The sequence below is a fragment of the Mesoplodon mirus genome (genome assembly GCF_964341445.2).
Source record: "Mesoplodon mirus genome assembly, chromosome: 2".
NCBI lineage: Eukaryota > Metazoa > Chordata > Mammalia > Artiodactyla > Ziphiidae > Mesoplodon > Mesoplodon mirus.
The window spans coordinates 168,790,715-168,807,956 of NC_138977.1; the positions used below are offsets into that span (position 1 = coordinate 168,790,715).

At 35.7% G+C, this 17,242-nt stretch overlaps 1 protein-coding gene across 12 annotated transcripts in view; it reads right to left on the minus strand.

The window, feature by feature from the left end:
- LCORL (ligand dependent nuclear receptor corepressor like) overlaps positions 1–17,242 on the minus strand; it is a 185,218-nt gene that overhangs the window by 42,066 nt on the left and 125,910 nt on the right. For 10 of the 12 annotated variants that reach the window (XM_082600679.1, XM_082600672.1, XM_082600668.1 and 7 more), the window contains one exon: positions 13,636–13,887. The exons of 1 other annotated variant lie outside the window; for it this stretch is intronic. In XM_082600679.1, the coding sequence (XP_082456805.1) occupies positions 13,636–13,887 (252 nt within the window). Of the gene's footprint in view, positions 1–13,635; positions 13,888–17,242 lie in introns of those variants that run through there. One more of the 12 variants, XM_082600670.1, reaches the window with a different exon arrangement.

Genomic DNA, 17,242 nt, shown 5'->3' on the forward strand with positions numbered 1-17,242 from the left:
TGAGAATACTAGAGAGTGCTTGTTTCTTCACAGTCTCACCAGAAAGATTATGTTGTTAAACTTGAATTCTTATCAGTCTGATAGGTGTGAACCATATATGACTGTATTTCCTATGAGTTTATAAGTGTGTTTCCCTACGTTTAAAGGCTTTTAAAACCTCTTCTTCTATGAATTGACAGTAAAACAATGCTCATTTTTCTATCACTGGTATATCTTTCACTTCTCAATTTTTGAAACTCTTAATGCATTAGAGTATTAGTCCTTTATTTTGTAATATAAATTATAAATATTTTTTTCATAGACTACTGTTTCTCTTTTGATTTTTCTGATAGTGTTTTCTTCTTTATCACCCAGAAGTTATTTTTATACACTGGAATTTATTATTGTCTTATTGTTAAGCTGATATTCTAGCTAAGATATAAATGATGAAGAGGGCCAAGCCAGAGAAAGAAGAAGATCTAAAGGCAGAATAATCCAGGAAAGCCATCAGCAAGAGTGAAGGTTCAGAGGTGAAGTAAGCTTAGAATGTGTCAGAAACAGACAGATAGTGTGACTTGCACATACTAAGCCAGGAAGAGAGGAAAAGGAGTTAAGTCCAGAGGGGTAGACAGGGACAAGGTCTTAGCAAAGCCATGTAGGTCATGGAAAGAAAACTTAAATTTTGTTCTTCATGTAATAGAAAACTAAGAGGAAGATTTAAATATAGAGTAATATCAGCTTTACTTTATTCAAGCTGTTATTTTGAACCCCATTTTGGCACACTGATAACTTCAAAGTTAAGGTACATATTATGAAAGCTGTATTTGGAGGGAAAATACATGAAAAAAATTATAAGGGCAATAAAAGCTCAGTGAATTATCACCTGGAAACCATGTGGTGATAGAGTGGCTAATTTTATATCAAACTATAACAAATATTCAGGAAAAATGTAATGGCTATAAAGAAATTGATTTCTTTTTCTTTTTATACTTCGTACAGCTAATTAGGTTAGTCAAGTGACAGTTACATGGTAAATAACATTTATTTATGGAACTTCTGAATTTAAACTGCATGGCTTTTTGTGATATTCTTTACAAAACAGAAAAGAGAAAAATCCAGCTTAAATATACCATAACAATTATATTTCTTGACACTCTATAATCTGACTTTAGGGAAAAGCTTTGACTAGTCTCTTGATTTTTAAGTGACTGAGACAATCTTCATACAGTTCCTCAAACATACCTGATTTGCTCCTGCTTTCTTTGATTTCTGATATTTTTTTCTCTGTTTTTGATATTTCTTCTGCCTGGAATGCCCTGCCCTCAGATCTTCATGTGGAGGACCTTCTTCTCATTATTCAATTCTCTGTTCAAACTCACTTCTTCTGGGAGGCTTTCCTGACCACCTTACCTAAAATAATCCTCTCAAATCACTCTTGATATCTTACTTATTGATTCTTTTTGTAAAATTAGGGGCACGCTGACAGGCATATTTCAAAACAGTAACAAATAACTTCTGAAAATGGAAAAATAATAACAAATTAGAACCTTAAGACAAAGGTTAAACAGTGATTAGAATAGCTCAAGAGGGAATCAGTGAATTGGAGATAGTTCTAAATTAAGTAATCAGGATATAACACAAAGGGACAAAGAAGTGGAAGATATGAAAGAGAAGATAAGAGATATGAAGGATAGAATGAGAGGATACAAAATATATCTCAGTAAATTTTGACAAGAGAAAAAATGGGAGCTGCATTACATTGAAAAGATAATGGCTGAAAAAATCACAATTGATAAAAGAAATTTGTCCTCGGTTTTAGAAATGATAGGACTTCCAAGCAGAATGAAGAAAAGAAATCTACACCCAGGACTTCCCTGGTGGCACAGTAGTTAAGAATCTGCCTGCTAATGCAGGGGACATGGGTATGAGCCCTGGTCTGGGAAGATCCCACATGCCACGGAGAAACTAAGCCCATGCGCCACAATTACTGAGCCTGCACTCTAGAGCCCATGAGCCACAACTACTAAGCCCATGTGCCACAACTACTGAAGCCCATGCACCTAGAGCCTGTGCTCTGCAAAAAGAGAATCCACCATGATGAGAAGCCCGTGCACCGCAATGAAGAGTAGCCCCCACCCACCGCAACTAGAGAAAGCTCTCATGCAGCAATGAAGACCCAATACAGCCAATAAATAAATAAATAAAAGGAAAAAAATAATAAAGAAATCTATACCCAAACATATCCAGGACAACCTGCAAAAAAGCATAAACAAAACACAGAGAGAAAAGTGAGAGAGACATGCTAATAAAAAAAGTGTGTAAAGATTGCCTACAAAGAAAAGACTATTTGTTGGGTGGTTATAGCAAAAATAGAAGCCAAGACACTATCATGGTAGCAGTGCTAAGAAAATAATAATAGTCAGCTTAGACTTGTGTACCCAGAAAAAAAACTCTTTGAAGATCAAGGTTAAAAAAAAAAAGAATAAGAAACTGGAAAAATAATCCCAAAGGTTTACTACCAGTAGACCTTTATTAAAAGGATCTCTGGAGCCTGTGCAGCCTGCCACTGCCAACATCCCGTGATCCAGGGACAACTTCCCCAGGAGAACACAGGGCACGCCTCAGGCTGTTGCAACTTCACCCTGGCCTCTGCAGCCCCAGACTCACCCAGCATTCCATACCCCTCCCTCTCCCCAGCCTGAGTGAGCCAGAGCCCCCTAATCAGCTGCTACTTTAACCCCGTCCTGTCTGAGCGAAGAACAGACGCCCTCAGGTGACCTACAAGCAGCGGAGGGGCCAAATCCAAAGCTGGGCCTGGGGAGCTGTGCCAACAAAGAAGAGAAAGGGAAATAAAATGGACAACCTGGAAGAAATGGACAAATTCTTAGAAAAGCACAACCTTCCAAGACTGAACCATGAAGAAATAGAAAATATAAACAGACAAATCACAAGCACTGAAATTGAGACTGTGATTAAAAATTTTCCAACAAACAAAAGCCCAGGACCAGATGGCTTCACAGGTGAATGCTATCAAACATTTAGAGAAGAGCTAACACCTATCCTTCTTAAACACTTCCAAAACATAGCAGAGGGAGCAACACTCCTAAACTCATTCTAAGAGGCCACCATCACCCTGATACCAAAACCAAAGATGTCACAAAGAAAGAAAATGACAGGTCAATATCACTGATGAACACAGATGCAAAAATTCTCAACAAAACACTAGCAAACAGAATCCAACAGCATATTAAAAGGATCATACACCATGATCAAGTGGGGTTTATCCCAGGAATGCAAGGATTCTTCAATATACACAAATCAATCAATGTGATACACCATATTAACAAACTGAAGAATAAAAACCATATGATCATCTCAAGAGATGCAGAAAAATCTTTTGACAAAATTCAACACACATTTATGATAAAAACCCTGCAGAAAGTAGGCATAGAGGAAACTTTCCTCAACATAATAAAGGCCATATATGAAAAACCTACAGCCAACATCGTTCTCAATGGTGAGAAACTGAAAAGCATTTCCTCTAAACTCAGGAACAAGACAAGGTTGTCCACTCTCACCACTATTATTCAACATAGTTTTGGAAGATTTAGCCAAGGAAATCAGAGAAGAAAAAGAAATAAAAGGAACCCAAACTGGAAAAGAAGAAGTAAAGCTGTCACTATCTGCAGATGACATGATACTATATACATAGAGAATCCTAAAGATGCTATCAGAAAACTACTACAGCTAATCAGTGAACCTGGTAAAGTAGCAGGATACAAAATTAATGCACAGAAATCTCTGGCATTCCTATACCCTAATGATGAAAAATTTGAAAGAGAACTTAAGGAAACACTCCCATTTACCACTGCAACAAAAAGAAAAAAATATCTAGAAATAAACCTACCTAAGGAGACAAAAGAACTGTATGCACAAAACTGTAAGACACTGATGAAAGAAATTAAAGATGATACACAGATGGAGAGATGTACCATGTTCTTGGATTGGAAGAATCACACTGTGAAAATGATTCTACTACCCAAAGCAATCTACAAATTCAGTGCAATCCCTATCAAACTACCAATGGCATTTTTCACAGAACTAGAACAAAAAATTTCACAATCTATATGGAAACATAAAAGACCCTGAATAGCCAAAGCAATCTTGAGAAAGAAAAACGGAGCTGGAGGAATCAGGCTCCTGGACTTCAAACTGTACTACAAAGCTACATTAATCAAGACAGTATGGTACTGGCACAAAAACAGAAATATAGATCAATGGAACAGGACAGAAAGCCCAGAGATAAACCCACGCACAAATAGTCCTTATTTTTTATTTTTTTATTTTTGCAGTACGTGGGCCTCTCACTGTTGTGGCCTCACCCATTGCGGAGCACAGACTCCGGACGCGCAGGCTCAGCGGCCATGGCTCATGGGCCCAGCTGCTCCGTGGCATGTGGGATCTTCCCGGACCGGGGCACGAACCCGTGTCCCCTGCATCGGCAGGCAGACTCTCAACCACTGTGCCACCAGAGAAGCCCGGTCACCTTATTTTTGATAAAGGAGGCAAAAACATACAATGGAGAAAAGACAGCCTCTTCAATAAGTGGTGCTGGGAAAACTGGACAGCTACATGTAAAAGAACGAAATTAGAAAACTCCCTAACACCATACACAAAAATAAACTCAAAATGGATTAAAGACCTAAATGTAAGGCCAGACTCTATAAAACTCTTAGAGGAAAACATAGGCAGAACACTCTATGACATAAATCACAGCAAGATCCTTTCAACCTACCTCCTAGAGAAATGGAAATAAAAACAAAAATAAACAAATGGGACCTAATGAAAGTCAAAAGCTTTTGCGCAGCAAAGGAAACCATAAACAAGATGAGAAGACAACCCTCAGAATGGGAGAAAATATCTGCAAATGAAGCAACTGACAAAGGATTAATCTCCAAAATATACAAGTAGCTCATGCAGCTCAATATCAAAAAAAATCCCAATCCAAAAATGGGCAGAAGACCTAAATAGACAGTTCTCCAAAGAAGATATATAGATTGCCAACAAACACATGAAAGGATGCTCCACATCACTAATCATTAGAGAAATGCAAATCAAAACTACAATGAGGTATCAACTCACACTGGTCAGAATGGCCATCATCAAAAAATCTACAAATGATAAATGCTGGAGAGGGTGTGGAGTAAAGGGAACCCTCCTACACTGTTGCTGGGAATGTAAACTGATACAGTCACTACGGAGAACAGTATGGAGGTTCCTTAAAAAACTAAAAATAGAACTACCATACGACCAAGCAATCCCACTACTGGGCATATACGCTGAGAAAACCATAAGTCAAAAAGAGTCATGTACCAAAATGTTCACTGCAGCACTATTTACAATAGCCAGGACATGGAAACAACCTAAGTGTCCATCGACAGATGAATGGATAAAGAAGATGTGGCACATATATACAATGGAATAGTACTCAGCCATAAAGAGAAACGAAACTGAGTTATTTGTAGTGAGGTGGATGGAACTAGAGTCTGTCATACAGAGTCAAGTAAGTCAGAAAGAGAGAAACAAATACCGTATGCTAACACATATATATGGAATCTAAAATAAATAAATAAATAAATAAATAAATAAATAAATGGTTCTGAAGAACCTAGGTGCAGGACAGGAATAAAGACGCAGACATAGAGAATGGACTTGAGGACACGGGGAGGGGGAAGGGTAAGCTGGGATGAAGTGAGAGAGTGGCATGGACATATATACACTACCAAATGTAAAACAGATAGGTAGTGGGAAGCAGCTGCACAGCACAGGCAGATGGGCTTGGTGCTCTGTGACCACCTAGAGTGGTGGGATAGGGAGGGTGGGAGGGAGACACAGGAGGGAGGAGATATAGGGATATATGCATATGTATAGCTCATTCACTTTGTTATAAAGCAGAAACTAACACACCATTGTAAAGCAATTATACTCCAATAAAGATGTTAAAAAAAAAAGGAATCTCTGATTCCAGAAGACACTTCAAGACATAAGAATAACGAGCAAAGGAAAAAGGTAATCGTGTACGCAAATCTAAACAAAACTTGATTATATAAAATAGTTACAATGTTTTAATTGTGATATCATAAAAAGAGAACAGAAGTGGGCTTCCCTGGTGGCGCAGTGGTTGAGAGTCCGCCTGCCGATGCCGGGGACACGGGTTCGTGCCCCGGTCCGTGAAGATCCCACATGCCGCAAAGCGGCTGGGCCCGTGAGCCATGGCCACTGAGCCTGCGCGTCCAGAGCCTGTGCTCCGCAACGGGAGAGGCTGCAGAAGTGAGAGGCCCGCGTACCGATTAAAAAAAAAAAGAAAAAAAAAAAGAGAGAACAAAAGCATTAATAAAACGGCTGTCGTGTCAGGGCAGGTAAGAAGTTAAAATATTCCTTACAGGACTTCCCTGGTGGTACAGTGGATAAGCATCTGCCTGCCAATGCAGGGGACACGGGTTCGATCCCTGGTCCGGGAAGATCCCACATGCCATGGAGCAATTAAGCCCGTGCGTCACAACTACTGAGCCTGCGCTCTAGAGCCCGAGTGCCACAACTACTGAGCCTGCGCGCCTAGAGCCTGTGCTCGGCAACGAGAGAAGCCACTGCAATGAGAAGCCCACGCAACGCTACTAAGAGTAGCCCCTGCTTGCCGCAACTAGAGAAAGCCTGTATGCAGCAATGAAGACCCAACGCAGTCAAAAAAAAAAAAAAAAAAAAAAAAGAAAAGAAAAGAAAAATTCCTTACATTAACTGCTGAGTTAACTGAGCATTAAAAAATTTCTAGGGAAACCACTAACAGAAGAGCAGTAGAGTATATAACTTCAAAATTAGCAAAGAAAAAATGCAATCTAAAAGAAAATAACAAAGGAGGGAAAAAAGCTTAACAAATGGGACAAACAGAAAGCACAAAATAAGATGGTGGAAACAATTACAAGGGTGATGAGGCTACAAAAGAATACAGGATGCTATGGGAAAATATGAGACCGAAACTCAATTTTGGCGGTAATTAGTAAGAATGCATGTGTTATGTCTGTGTGCATCCAATTTAGGAGGTGTGGGGGAGGTTTTCTTAGAGAAGTGATGTTTAAATGGAGACCTGAAGAAAAACCAAGTAAAATTTATTTAGAAAAAATTGGTGTGCGTAGGGGGTAGAGTGGCTTCTACAGAGTGGCAAAAGCATGTACAAATGTTCTGAAGCCAGAGTATATGACATTCAAGAAACAGAGAAAAACAATATGAAGACTAAAGAAAGGTGCAAGATGAGACTGAATAGATAGGTAAGATCTGGATCTTGGTGAGTTTAGGATTTTAGACTTTATCCTAAGGACAATTCAAAGCCATTAAAGTGTGTGTGTGTGTGTGTGTGTGTGTGTGTGTGTTTTAAGTGTTTTTAAGCAGATGAGTGATATGGCTTTGATTTGGAATTTTTAAAAACCACCTGTTTCGTCTATCCCTAGAGTTAGAGAAGGTTAGATCAGAAGGGACATGAATCATTTAGATATGTTTTATTCTTCAGGTTTACTAAAATATGGTATCTTCTCAAGCATGGAACATAACATTTTCTTCCATATGTCTTCAGCCTTGGAAAACAAAAGTTCAGCATAGAAAAACAAGATGGATAATTTTATTGCCTTCATTAGTAGATATGGAAATATCTTCTAAATTGAAATTTAAAAAAAAAACAAAACTATTCAGTATTTTCCTAACAGAATAACAACAAACTTCATTTATAAACAGCATAGTTTATAATATGTGATATCATAAAATGATACATTGCTCTTTTAATTATAGTTTAACATCTCAGCTGACAGAGTCACCTACCTTAATCTCAGCCAAGAAACCAGACTAGAATGGCAGCAGCAACAACAAAGGATACTTAGTAACAATTAAACATATCACTGAAATTTATATATTTCATTCAATGAAATATAAAATTTACCTGAAGCCTAGTTTATATTAGTCTCATACATAATTTATTTTTTTAAAAATCTTATTCAATCTAGGAGACATGATTTCCAAAGTTTAGCCTACTGATAGCAATGTGAAATAATAATTTCTTAAAAGTATTTTTAACTTAATCTGTTGCCAGTTAGCTTAAGGGAGAATAATTCTAAAAATGTCAAGTCATTACAGGTCAGTGCAATAATTAATGTTCATCATGACACAATGTTCCATATGTTGTTTAAGAAAGTATAAAGATATTTCAGGATAATTTCCATCCAATATGTTTAAAATAAGAAATTTCACTGCTAAAATACCATAAATCCAATGATCAAGTATCAATTCTCAGTTTAGTTGTCAATAGCATTTGAAAATAGTAAAGATTTTTAATCCAGTAAATCCAATATGTCATATATCATACACGCCCTGGGGATACAAAACTGAATACACAGGTTTCTGCTCCCAAAGGTTGATTACAGTGGGGAGATAAACACGGAAACAATTACAATGAAGTGAGAAATTTACTATAATGAAAATTCTACCAGAATATTCACTGGACCTCATGGTAGACACCACCACCAACAAGGCCAATAAAGTGCTGCTCTTTCATCTCTGCCCACATTTGATCTTGTTTTGTACAGAACTGGTAAATTCTTCATGGTTGTCATGATAATGATAAAGGTCCGTAAGTTGCAAATTTCTTCCTGTACTTTGGAATTCAGGAGAAGCTTTTACTTTGGGCCCAGATTAAAATTGTAAAAAAATTTTTTTTGGTTATGCTAATGTTATTTCTACCTGTTTTTTAAGCTACTGCTCCAGGACAAAAGAATTCATAACTTACTTTCTCCCAGTTTCTGAGGCTCAGAGTATTTATACAAATCTGCAGAAATGAAAGTGCACAAAGAAATCTCCCTAATATTTGAAATACCTGGTTAGAAGGTACAATGGAGAGGCAAATAGGAATGTATCACTCAGGGCAACAATATTTTAAGTCAGTCCACAGTTTGTGGAACAGAGGACAAGGAAAATGAGAAGTATGGAAACTGATTTATGAAGAACAATTAGAGAAGCTATATAAAGATTAGCGTGGAAAATAGAGGTTTAGACGGACAAAATAGTTTCAACAAATATTTACAGCACTAATAATAAGTAAAAGGAATAAATTTTCTCATATTGTTGCAGATGGAAAAGAAACCCCAAAACCCTAAAGATTAGCATGGGAAAGAGAAGTCTGGAGATACAATAATTTCTACAAATATTTACAGTACTATTGAGTAAAATAATTATTGCAGATGGAAGAAATATAAAATGAAGGGTGGATGTTTCAGAGATAGGAGCTTAATTGTCAGAGCTGTCAAACAACTATTTTTTGCGTGTACTTACTGTCAGTCAGAGGTTGAATTACCATCTTTTTTATGACAGAATAAAAGAACCCTATATTGGGATGAAAGCTGAGCAGGATATTCTTTTGAGCATCTTTTACTTGGCTTATTTGGTTATTCTGTAATCTTCTGATAACTGTTTTTGCCTATTTTTCTAAGGTGTCATGTTTTCCTCATTGGCTGTAGTTCTGTTTGATTAGCTGAATGGTTGTACATCAGTTATAAATACTGTCTCCAAATCTGAGGCTTGAATTTTCACTCTCTTCCCAGTGACGTTTATAACACTTAAGTTTTACATTTTAGTACAAATTTACACTATTGCATGGATTGTTATTTCTGCATCTTAAGAAATTCTTCCTTATTTTAAATTCATTAAGATATAATCCTTTATCTTTTCTAACTTTTAGTTTTGCTTTTAACATTTAGCCCTTTAACCCAACTAAAATTACTTTTGTGAGTGGTGTAAGGTAGGGGATCCATTTTTTTCCCCCTCCAAGTGGGTAACCAATTGCCCTGGAACTGTTTACTGAACAGGTCATCATCCTGGTGATTTATAATGACATCTCTTCTGGGCTTGCTAATCTGTCCTAGTGATTTGTATATGGCCCATAGCACCCTGTTTAAATTATTATACAAAGTCTTGATATGTTTTAGAGAAGTCCCTCACCACCTTGACTTGGTAATTCTTGGCTCTTTTAAGTTTTACTCATAAATTTTATGATTGGCAAGTCATTTTTCACAATAAACCCTATCAGAATTTTGACTAGAATGACACTGAATTATTAAGTACATTAAAGATGAACTGCTATCTTTTAGAGTCTTCCCATTCATTTAAAATATAATCACTCATTTTGGGAGTCTTCTTTTATAACCTTCAATAAAGTTTTATAATGTTCTCCATAAGGTCTTAGCTTATTAGCTTCATTCTTAGGTGTTTTAATGTTTTTCTTGCTTTTGTTGCTATTGTAGATGATTTTTTAAAAACTGGATTTTCTAATTGGATGTTATCATACTAATCTCGTGAGTAGTACCTTTTCTGAATTATTTCATCAGTTCTAAAACTTTACATAGATATTCTTTCATATTTTCTATATACACAATCATACTGTTTGTAAGTAACCACAATTTTGCTCATTCTTTCCTTATAACCTATTACTTATTATTGCTTACTTTCATATTTCTTCTTTTCTCATCACGTTACATGAGTCAAGACGTCTCATAAAATGTTGAAAATTTTTGTCATGTCCATTACTTCAAATCATTTGGTTATGATGTCCCTCATAGCAGAAGTACTCATCTATTCTTGGGGTGATAAGCATTTTTTATAATAAATGTGTCAGCTTTTGTAAATTTTTTCTGTATCTATTAGGATGATATGGTTGTTTTTTTTTTGTAATGTGTAAAGTCATAAAGGTGTCTCAAATGCAGAATAATCTGTGCTTCCCCACAGATGATTTATAATGTTTTTATAATTCACTATATTCAATTTGCCAACATTTTGTTTAGAATTTTTGTACCTAGGTTTGTAAATAAGACTAGCTTGCAAATTTTCTTTCTTTTGCTATCTGTGCCTTGTTTTGATAAAGATTATATCAATATTTCTCTCTTTTCTACTCTTTAAAATAGTCTGTAAAAGATAGAATTATCTGCTGCCTTAAGGTTATATAAAGTTACCTGTAAAACCATTTGGGATTAATAATTTTATAGATTTATAGGTCAGACAATCCATAAATTATCTACATTATTTATGGCTAGATTATCTACTGGATTTACAGATTACAGCATCTAATTAGAATAAAATAAATCACAAAATGAACAAATGACTTAAACGAGTATTGTTGCAAAATTACAGAGTGAGAATAATGTGAAAAAAGTAAGACTAGCAAATAATAGACAAACAAAGGCAGAACTAATCCTGCTACTACTAGTATGAGCATTTTATTAATTATACTATAAGGTATGAACAGTGAAGTCAGTCCAAAAGTTTTTTTAGTTCTTAAGAAACGATCTGAAATAAGGATTTATACCTTGTATTATTACTAATGAAACGCTCCAAAGTCTACATTGTGTAATAAGATACTGGGGGTGAAGTCACCATGATTAGCAAGACATTTAAAAATTGTTTATAACATCTTTATTTCAACCTTAAAAATTTTAATTTGTGGAAATATTAGTACATATAAGGTATTGGTGTGTATAGATACACACATACATGTGCTACATTAAAAAAAATTTGGTATGCAAGTAGACAAAGTTAGAGCTTATCAATCTATACCACAGCAGAATAGTTTTATAAAAGAAAATCTGATTTGTTACTCTCTGCCTAAAGAAACCTAGCAGCTTTCTACGGCCCTAAGAAAAGTCAAAATCCTTAATATTTCCTACATGGCTTTCTCACAATCTTACCCCTACCTATTTCTTTAGCCTAATCTATTACCATTCTCTCCCTTGCTTTATACACTACAAGTCACACTAAACTAAATGACTTTTCAGCCTCAGAATGTTCACATATATATTTGCGCACTTTGCCTAGAATATCAAAATAATTTAAATAAGTAACTACATTACTTATTCTCTATATATACTTGGGTCTGCCTTATTACTTAAATTCATAGAATCACAGAATGTAAGGACTGGAAATTTACTTTTAAAATGTCATCTATTCCAACCACTCATCTGATGCTTTTGAATGCCTCTAATGATAAGGCAACAGGGAATCTTTTCCCCTTTCCCCTTTAAAAAAATGTCTGATATTTAGAAATATTCTTTCTTATATGGACCTGAAATCTGTTTCCACCTAACTTCTAGGTAATGATCCTAATTCTACTCATTGGGCCATTCAGAGAAAGTTCAGTTCTACTTTAGTGGAAGAGCCATACAAATATTTACAGATAACTACTATGTTACTTCCAAGCCTTCTCTTCTGTGGTGGTAGGGAACAGGAGGTAGAGAGTAGGGAGAGACTAATGTCTGAGTATCTTTTATGAGTTGGTTACTTTATATTTAACTTTCACATTGTTCCAATGAGTTTGTTATTATTATTGCCAAGTAACAAATGAGGAAATTAAAGCTCTGATAGGTAAAGTTAACTATTCATGTAACTTAAGTAGCAGAGCTGGGATTTCAACCACAAGTCTGTCACAGATACCAAAGCCTATGTTTTAGTCTCTTTAGAACACTGAACTGCCTCCCACAAAGGAGAAGAGATATAAGAGGGTATGAAACAAGGAAAAGCAAGACAAACAAAAATGCTAAAAATCCCATGCTTTCTAACTTCCAAAATTCAATGTATTGATATATTTTTGTCCTTAAGACATATCAAAATCATCTTCAACATTTCTTTCTCTGTCTTATAACCTACCTAATTATCTCAAATTTCTCAGACCTTACTACATAAATAAACTCATACAACCTACAATTAGGGAAGCAAAAAAAGAAAAGTATTTCCATATTTCAACCTCTCTCAATTTTAATGTCTTACACAGTGAAAAGATTATCTTCTTTAAACACTGACTAGTGTACTCTTCTTTACAGTCTCCAACACCACACTGCCTTCTGCAATCAAACTTAATCCTGACATTTTTTCTGGCTTTGAAGCCTGACAACACTATCCTTAACTTGTATTAACAAAAGCTACTTGTTCTCTCTTCTCCAGGCAAACACTTGTTTGGCATCCTCCACAAGCATTTTAAGGTCTTCCTTCTTTTCCTCTGAGAATCACAACTCTTCCTTCAATTAACAGTTAGATAAGACCAATACAGCCTCATCATTCATGCTTCTTATGAAAAATGTATCTCCATATAGTTAATTATACTTATCCCATGAATTAACATTTCTCTTTCCCTAGTTACATCATAAACAATTGAATACAAATCATCTATTTCTTTTTATCTTTCACCTAAGTGCAAAAAACTGAACAGCAAGTGCTTAATGAATGTTCTCAGCTGTACATTACAAAAATACATTTTTATCATATATATCTTTTTATTTATACACTTTCCTTTTAGGTTGCTTGCTAGAATTCTCTCACCATACACTTTACTGTGAAAAAACATTGAGAGAAACTCTCACTTCCAGTTTTATAAACAAAGTCAAATGTAATACAAAAGCTCTAATTCAGCACTTCTCTCTAGTCCATACTACATAGGTTAATTACAAGTAATATTACTTCTGAAGTAAATTCCTCTGTGAATATAAGGTTATATATATTTAAGAATACTAAAAACATAAAATTTATGTCACACACACACTTACACGCACATACCACACATATACACACAAATCTTACCTTGCTGAGTATTTTGTTCTTGCATTCGATTCACAGTGAGGTCTAAGGGGCCTTCCTGCTCTTCCTGAAGGGAGTTTTCTGCTTGATTCATTTGGATACTCTTACATATTAGACTTGGTCCAATTGAACCATTTCTATTCTCTTGAATTTTACCACTTTTTGAAATATACTCAATTGCAAACTGACGTATCATCTTTTTCATTAATTCCTGAGCAACTAGGGGAATGTTAGGATCACAGTTCTGAGGAAGATCTAGGGAAGAAATAAATATAATAAGAATTAAAAAAGAGAATGCAAAATACCTATGTTTAAATTGATCTTAATTACAAATTAATGATTTCACAAGTCTCAGATTCAGTCCATAATTGCGAATGGTTTCTAGGACTTAGCAATAAAAACCTTGTTGGTTTAATTAGTATTATGAGAATGTATCAACCCCAAACTTGGCATATTTAATTGTTTCTTAAAAATAAATATTTTTGGTCCCAAACTAAAATATAAACAACTAGACATAAAAACAGACAGCTTATTTTCAGAGTTTTAATTCAAACGTATTCTACAAGATACTAAGACATTTAGTATGTGAACATAAATTGTATATATAAGTAACCAAGCAAGTTTTAACCTAATAGAGTAGGTATACACATTAACTATTAAAGAAAATATCTAAACTCTATAACTATTTATTACCATTAATTCTTCAATTCTGTCAAATGTGCACTTCATATATAGCCTAAATGTCATCATCAAGGATTTTTTTCTTTTTCAACTTTTCATATTGAGAAATTTCAATCAGAAAGAAAAAAATAAAGAACACGACAATGACACAGACAGCCTCTACCAAGATTCAAGAATTGAATTGTTAGCATTCTGCCACATTCACCTTCTTTTTACTTTTATTGGTTTTCAGAACTACTGGAAAGTAAATTGCAGAATTATGAGATTTCACTCTTAAATATTTCAGTGCCCATCTACTAAGATTCCCCTATAAAAACCGCAGTACCACTATTGAGGGTCTTAATCAGTCCTTGGTCCCAAAACATGTTGGTCAGCTACAACCAAAATAAAGGACAGCAGTCATATACAATTCTGCTCGAAACCTGTACAAGAGGTAAAAACAATTGAATGATTTTATAAGAGGTGTGGAATAAAGACAGACCACTTATAAACACAGTATATAATAAGTAATAAAGAGTTTTAATATTGGATGGTGGTGGCTTTTTTCACACACACACTACTGGCCTCACCCCAATCCTTTTATTTACTCTGCTCCTTCAGAGGCAGAATGGTTGGTGAACTAGGAAGGATGACTAAGTGTATTTGGTTAGGCTCCATACTTCTTCCTCTTAGAAGTGGGCCTACTTCTAGAGATAATGGGTTGGCCAAAAAGTTTGTTTGGGTTTTTCTGTAAGATGTTATGGAAAAACCCAAATGAACTTTTTGGCCAAACCAACATGCTCCTCTGCTCCTTAAATGCCTCAACTCTTACCCAGGCAGATCACTGCTGTGTGAACAGGCCTGCCCTGATCCTGGGCTGTCTGAGACTGAAGGGTTGAGTCTCCTTAGTTTTGGGGTTCAGTATTAGCTGGAGCAGTTGTCTAAGAGATCTGAAGGCAAGTCCTCCAACTAGCATCTACTTTTATAGATCCATGATTCTAAAATGCAAGAAGATTAGAAAACATACTATTTAAAGGTGAGGAAAGGCAACAAAATTACCTCCACCATGACCACCACCATATCTGGTAGCAAAATGTGACCTCAGCCAACATCAATCTGTTTATGGTGCTGCAGAAATATCAATATATTTGATCACAGGGTGCTGTTTTGGACCTGCTGGAGATGTTACATAATAAACATCTCGATTACATTAGCTCTTTCAAAACAAAGAACGTTGAATTCTGAAAAAACATTTGAGAAGGGATTATGGGCCTATAAAAAAAGTAACATTTTAGTCCTCACATTTATTCTTTGTTTAGAGCCCAGTAGGGAAGACAGGCACTATTTGTTTCTGAGTACTAGATAAAAAGACTTGGCTATCCAGTTGAGCACTGAGCAACATGTATTTGAACTGTGGGGGTACACACAGACATGGATTTTTTCCAATAAATACATACTACGGTACTGCACAGTCCATGGTTGGTCAGTCTGCAGATGTGGAACCCCGAGTATGGAGGGCCCGCTGCAAAGTTAGACTCATTTTTCACTGTGCAGAGGGTCAGTGCTCCTAACCCCCACGTTGTCCAAGGGTCAACTGTATATATCACATGCCCGTAGCTCATTTATTTTATAACTGGAGGTCTGTACCTCTTAATTTCCCCCTTCACCTATTTCACCCCCCAACACCCCTCCCCTCTGGCAACCCCATATTTGTTCTTTGTAACTATGAGTCTGTTTTAGCTTAGTTTGTTTTTGTTTTGTTTCTTAGAGTCCACATATAAATGAGAACACACAACACAAGGAATATGGTCAATAATAATGTATTAACTTTGTATGAGGACAGTTGCTTACTAGACTTATTATGGTGATCATTTCATCTTGCATGCAAATGTGAATCACTCCACAGTATACCTGAAACTAAAATAATATTGTATGTCAACTATATTTTAATGAAAAATGAAAGACTTAGCTATAGATTGAAATCTTAGCCATCTTCCTGAATTCAGGCTAGTTACATACCCCTCTGTGTTTTAGTTTCTCTGTTCATAAAAATGGAAATGATAATAGAACCTTGGAAGTCATAATAAGTGTTGCTCATAGGATATTTTAAAGTTATATGAGATTGTAGATAAAATACTGAACTCCTGTACTTGTCATTTTAATAGCTGACATTTAGTCCACTGTTATTTAGGTTATAGTGAAAATAACAAGAGAAACAAAAAGATGAAGGCTGAGCAGTTATATTTTAAGTAAATCATAAAATGTTAAATAAGTAAAAATATTAACTAACTAGGTTAATATGTAAAATTATTAACCAGCTGGGAAAACACAAAGGACATAATTTCTAAGCCCACGTGATATACTGTGCTCTAGAATAGATAATATTAGCACATGTAACCCAAGTAAACTGATTTGTAACAAAACGAGAAATTTCCATGTTACACATAAGGATTCCCAATTTATACCATTTCTTGATTATTACTTCCAGGAATCCTTGAAGGCATCTGTGAACACTCTTTTCCATCTTTTTTCAAACTTAATCTTGCTTTGAATTATGTGTTAAAAGGAGATACTGATTTACTTCTAGGTATTTTGGTTAATTATCCTGTAATGTATTGGCTAATATCACTTTATAAATTCAAAATAATTATATTTATCGGGCTTCCCTGGTGGCGCAGTGGTTGAGAGTCCGCCTGCCGATGCAGGGGACACGGGTTCGTGCCCCGATCCCGGAAGATCCCACATGCCGCGGAGCGGCTGGGCCCGCGAGCCATGGCCGCGGAGCCTGTGTGTCCGGAGCCTGTGCTCCGCAACGGGAGAGGCCACAGCAGTGAGAGGCCCGCGTACAGCAAAAAAAAAAAAAAAAAAAAAAAAAAAAAAAAAAAAAATAATTATATTTATCAAAAAACAACAGAGGGCCTCCCTGGTGGCGCAGTGGTTGAGAGTCGGC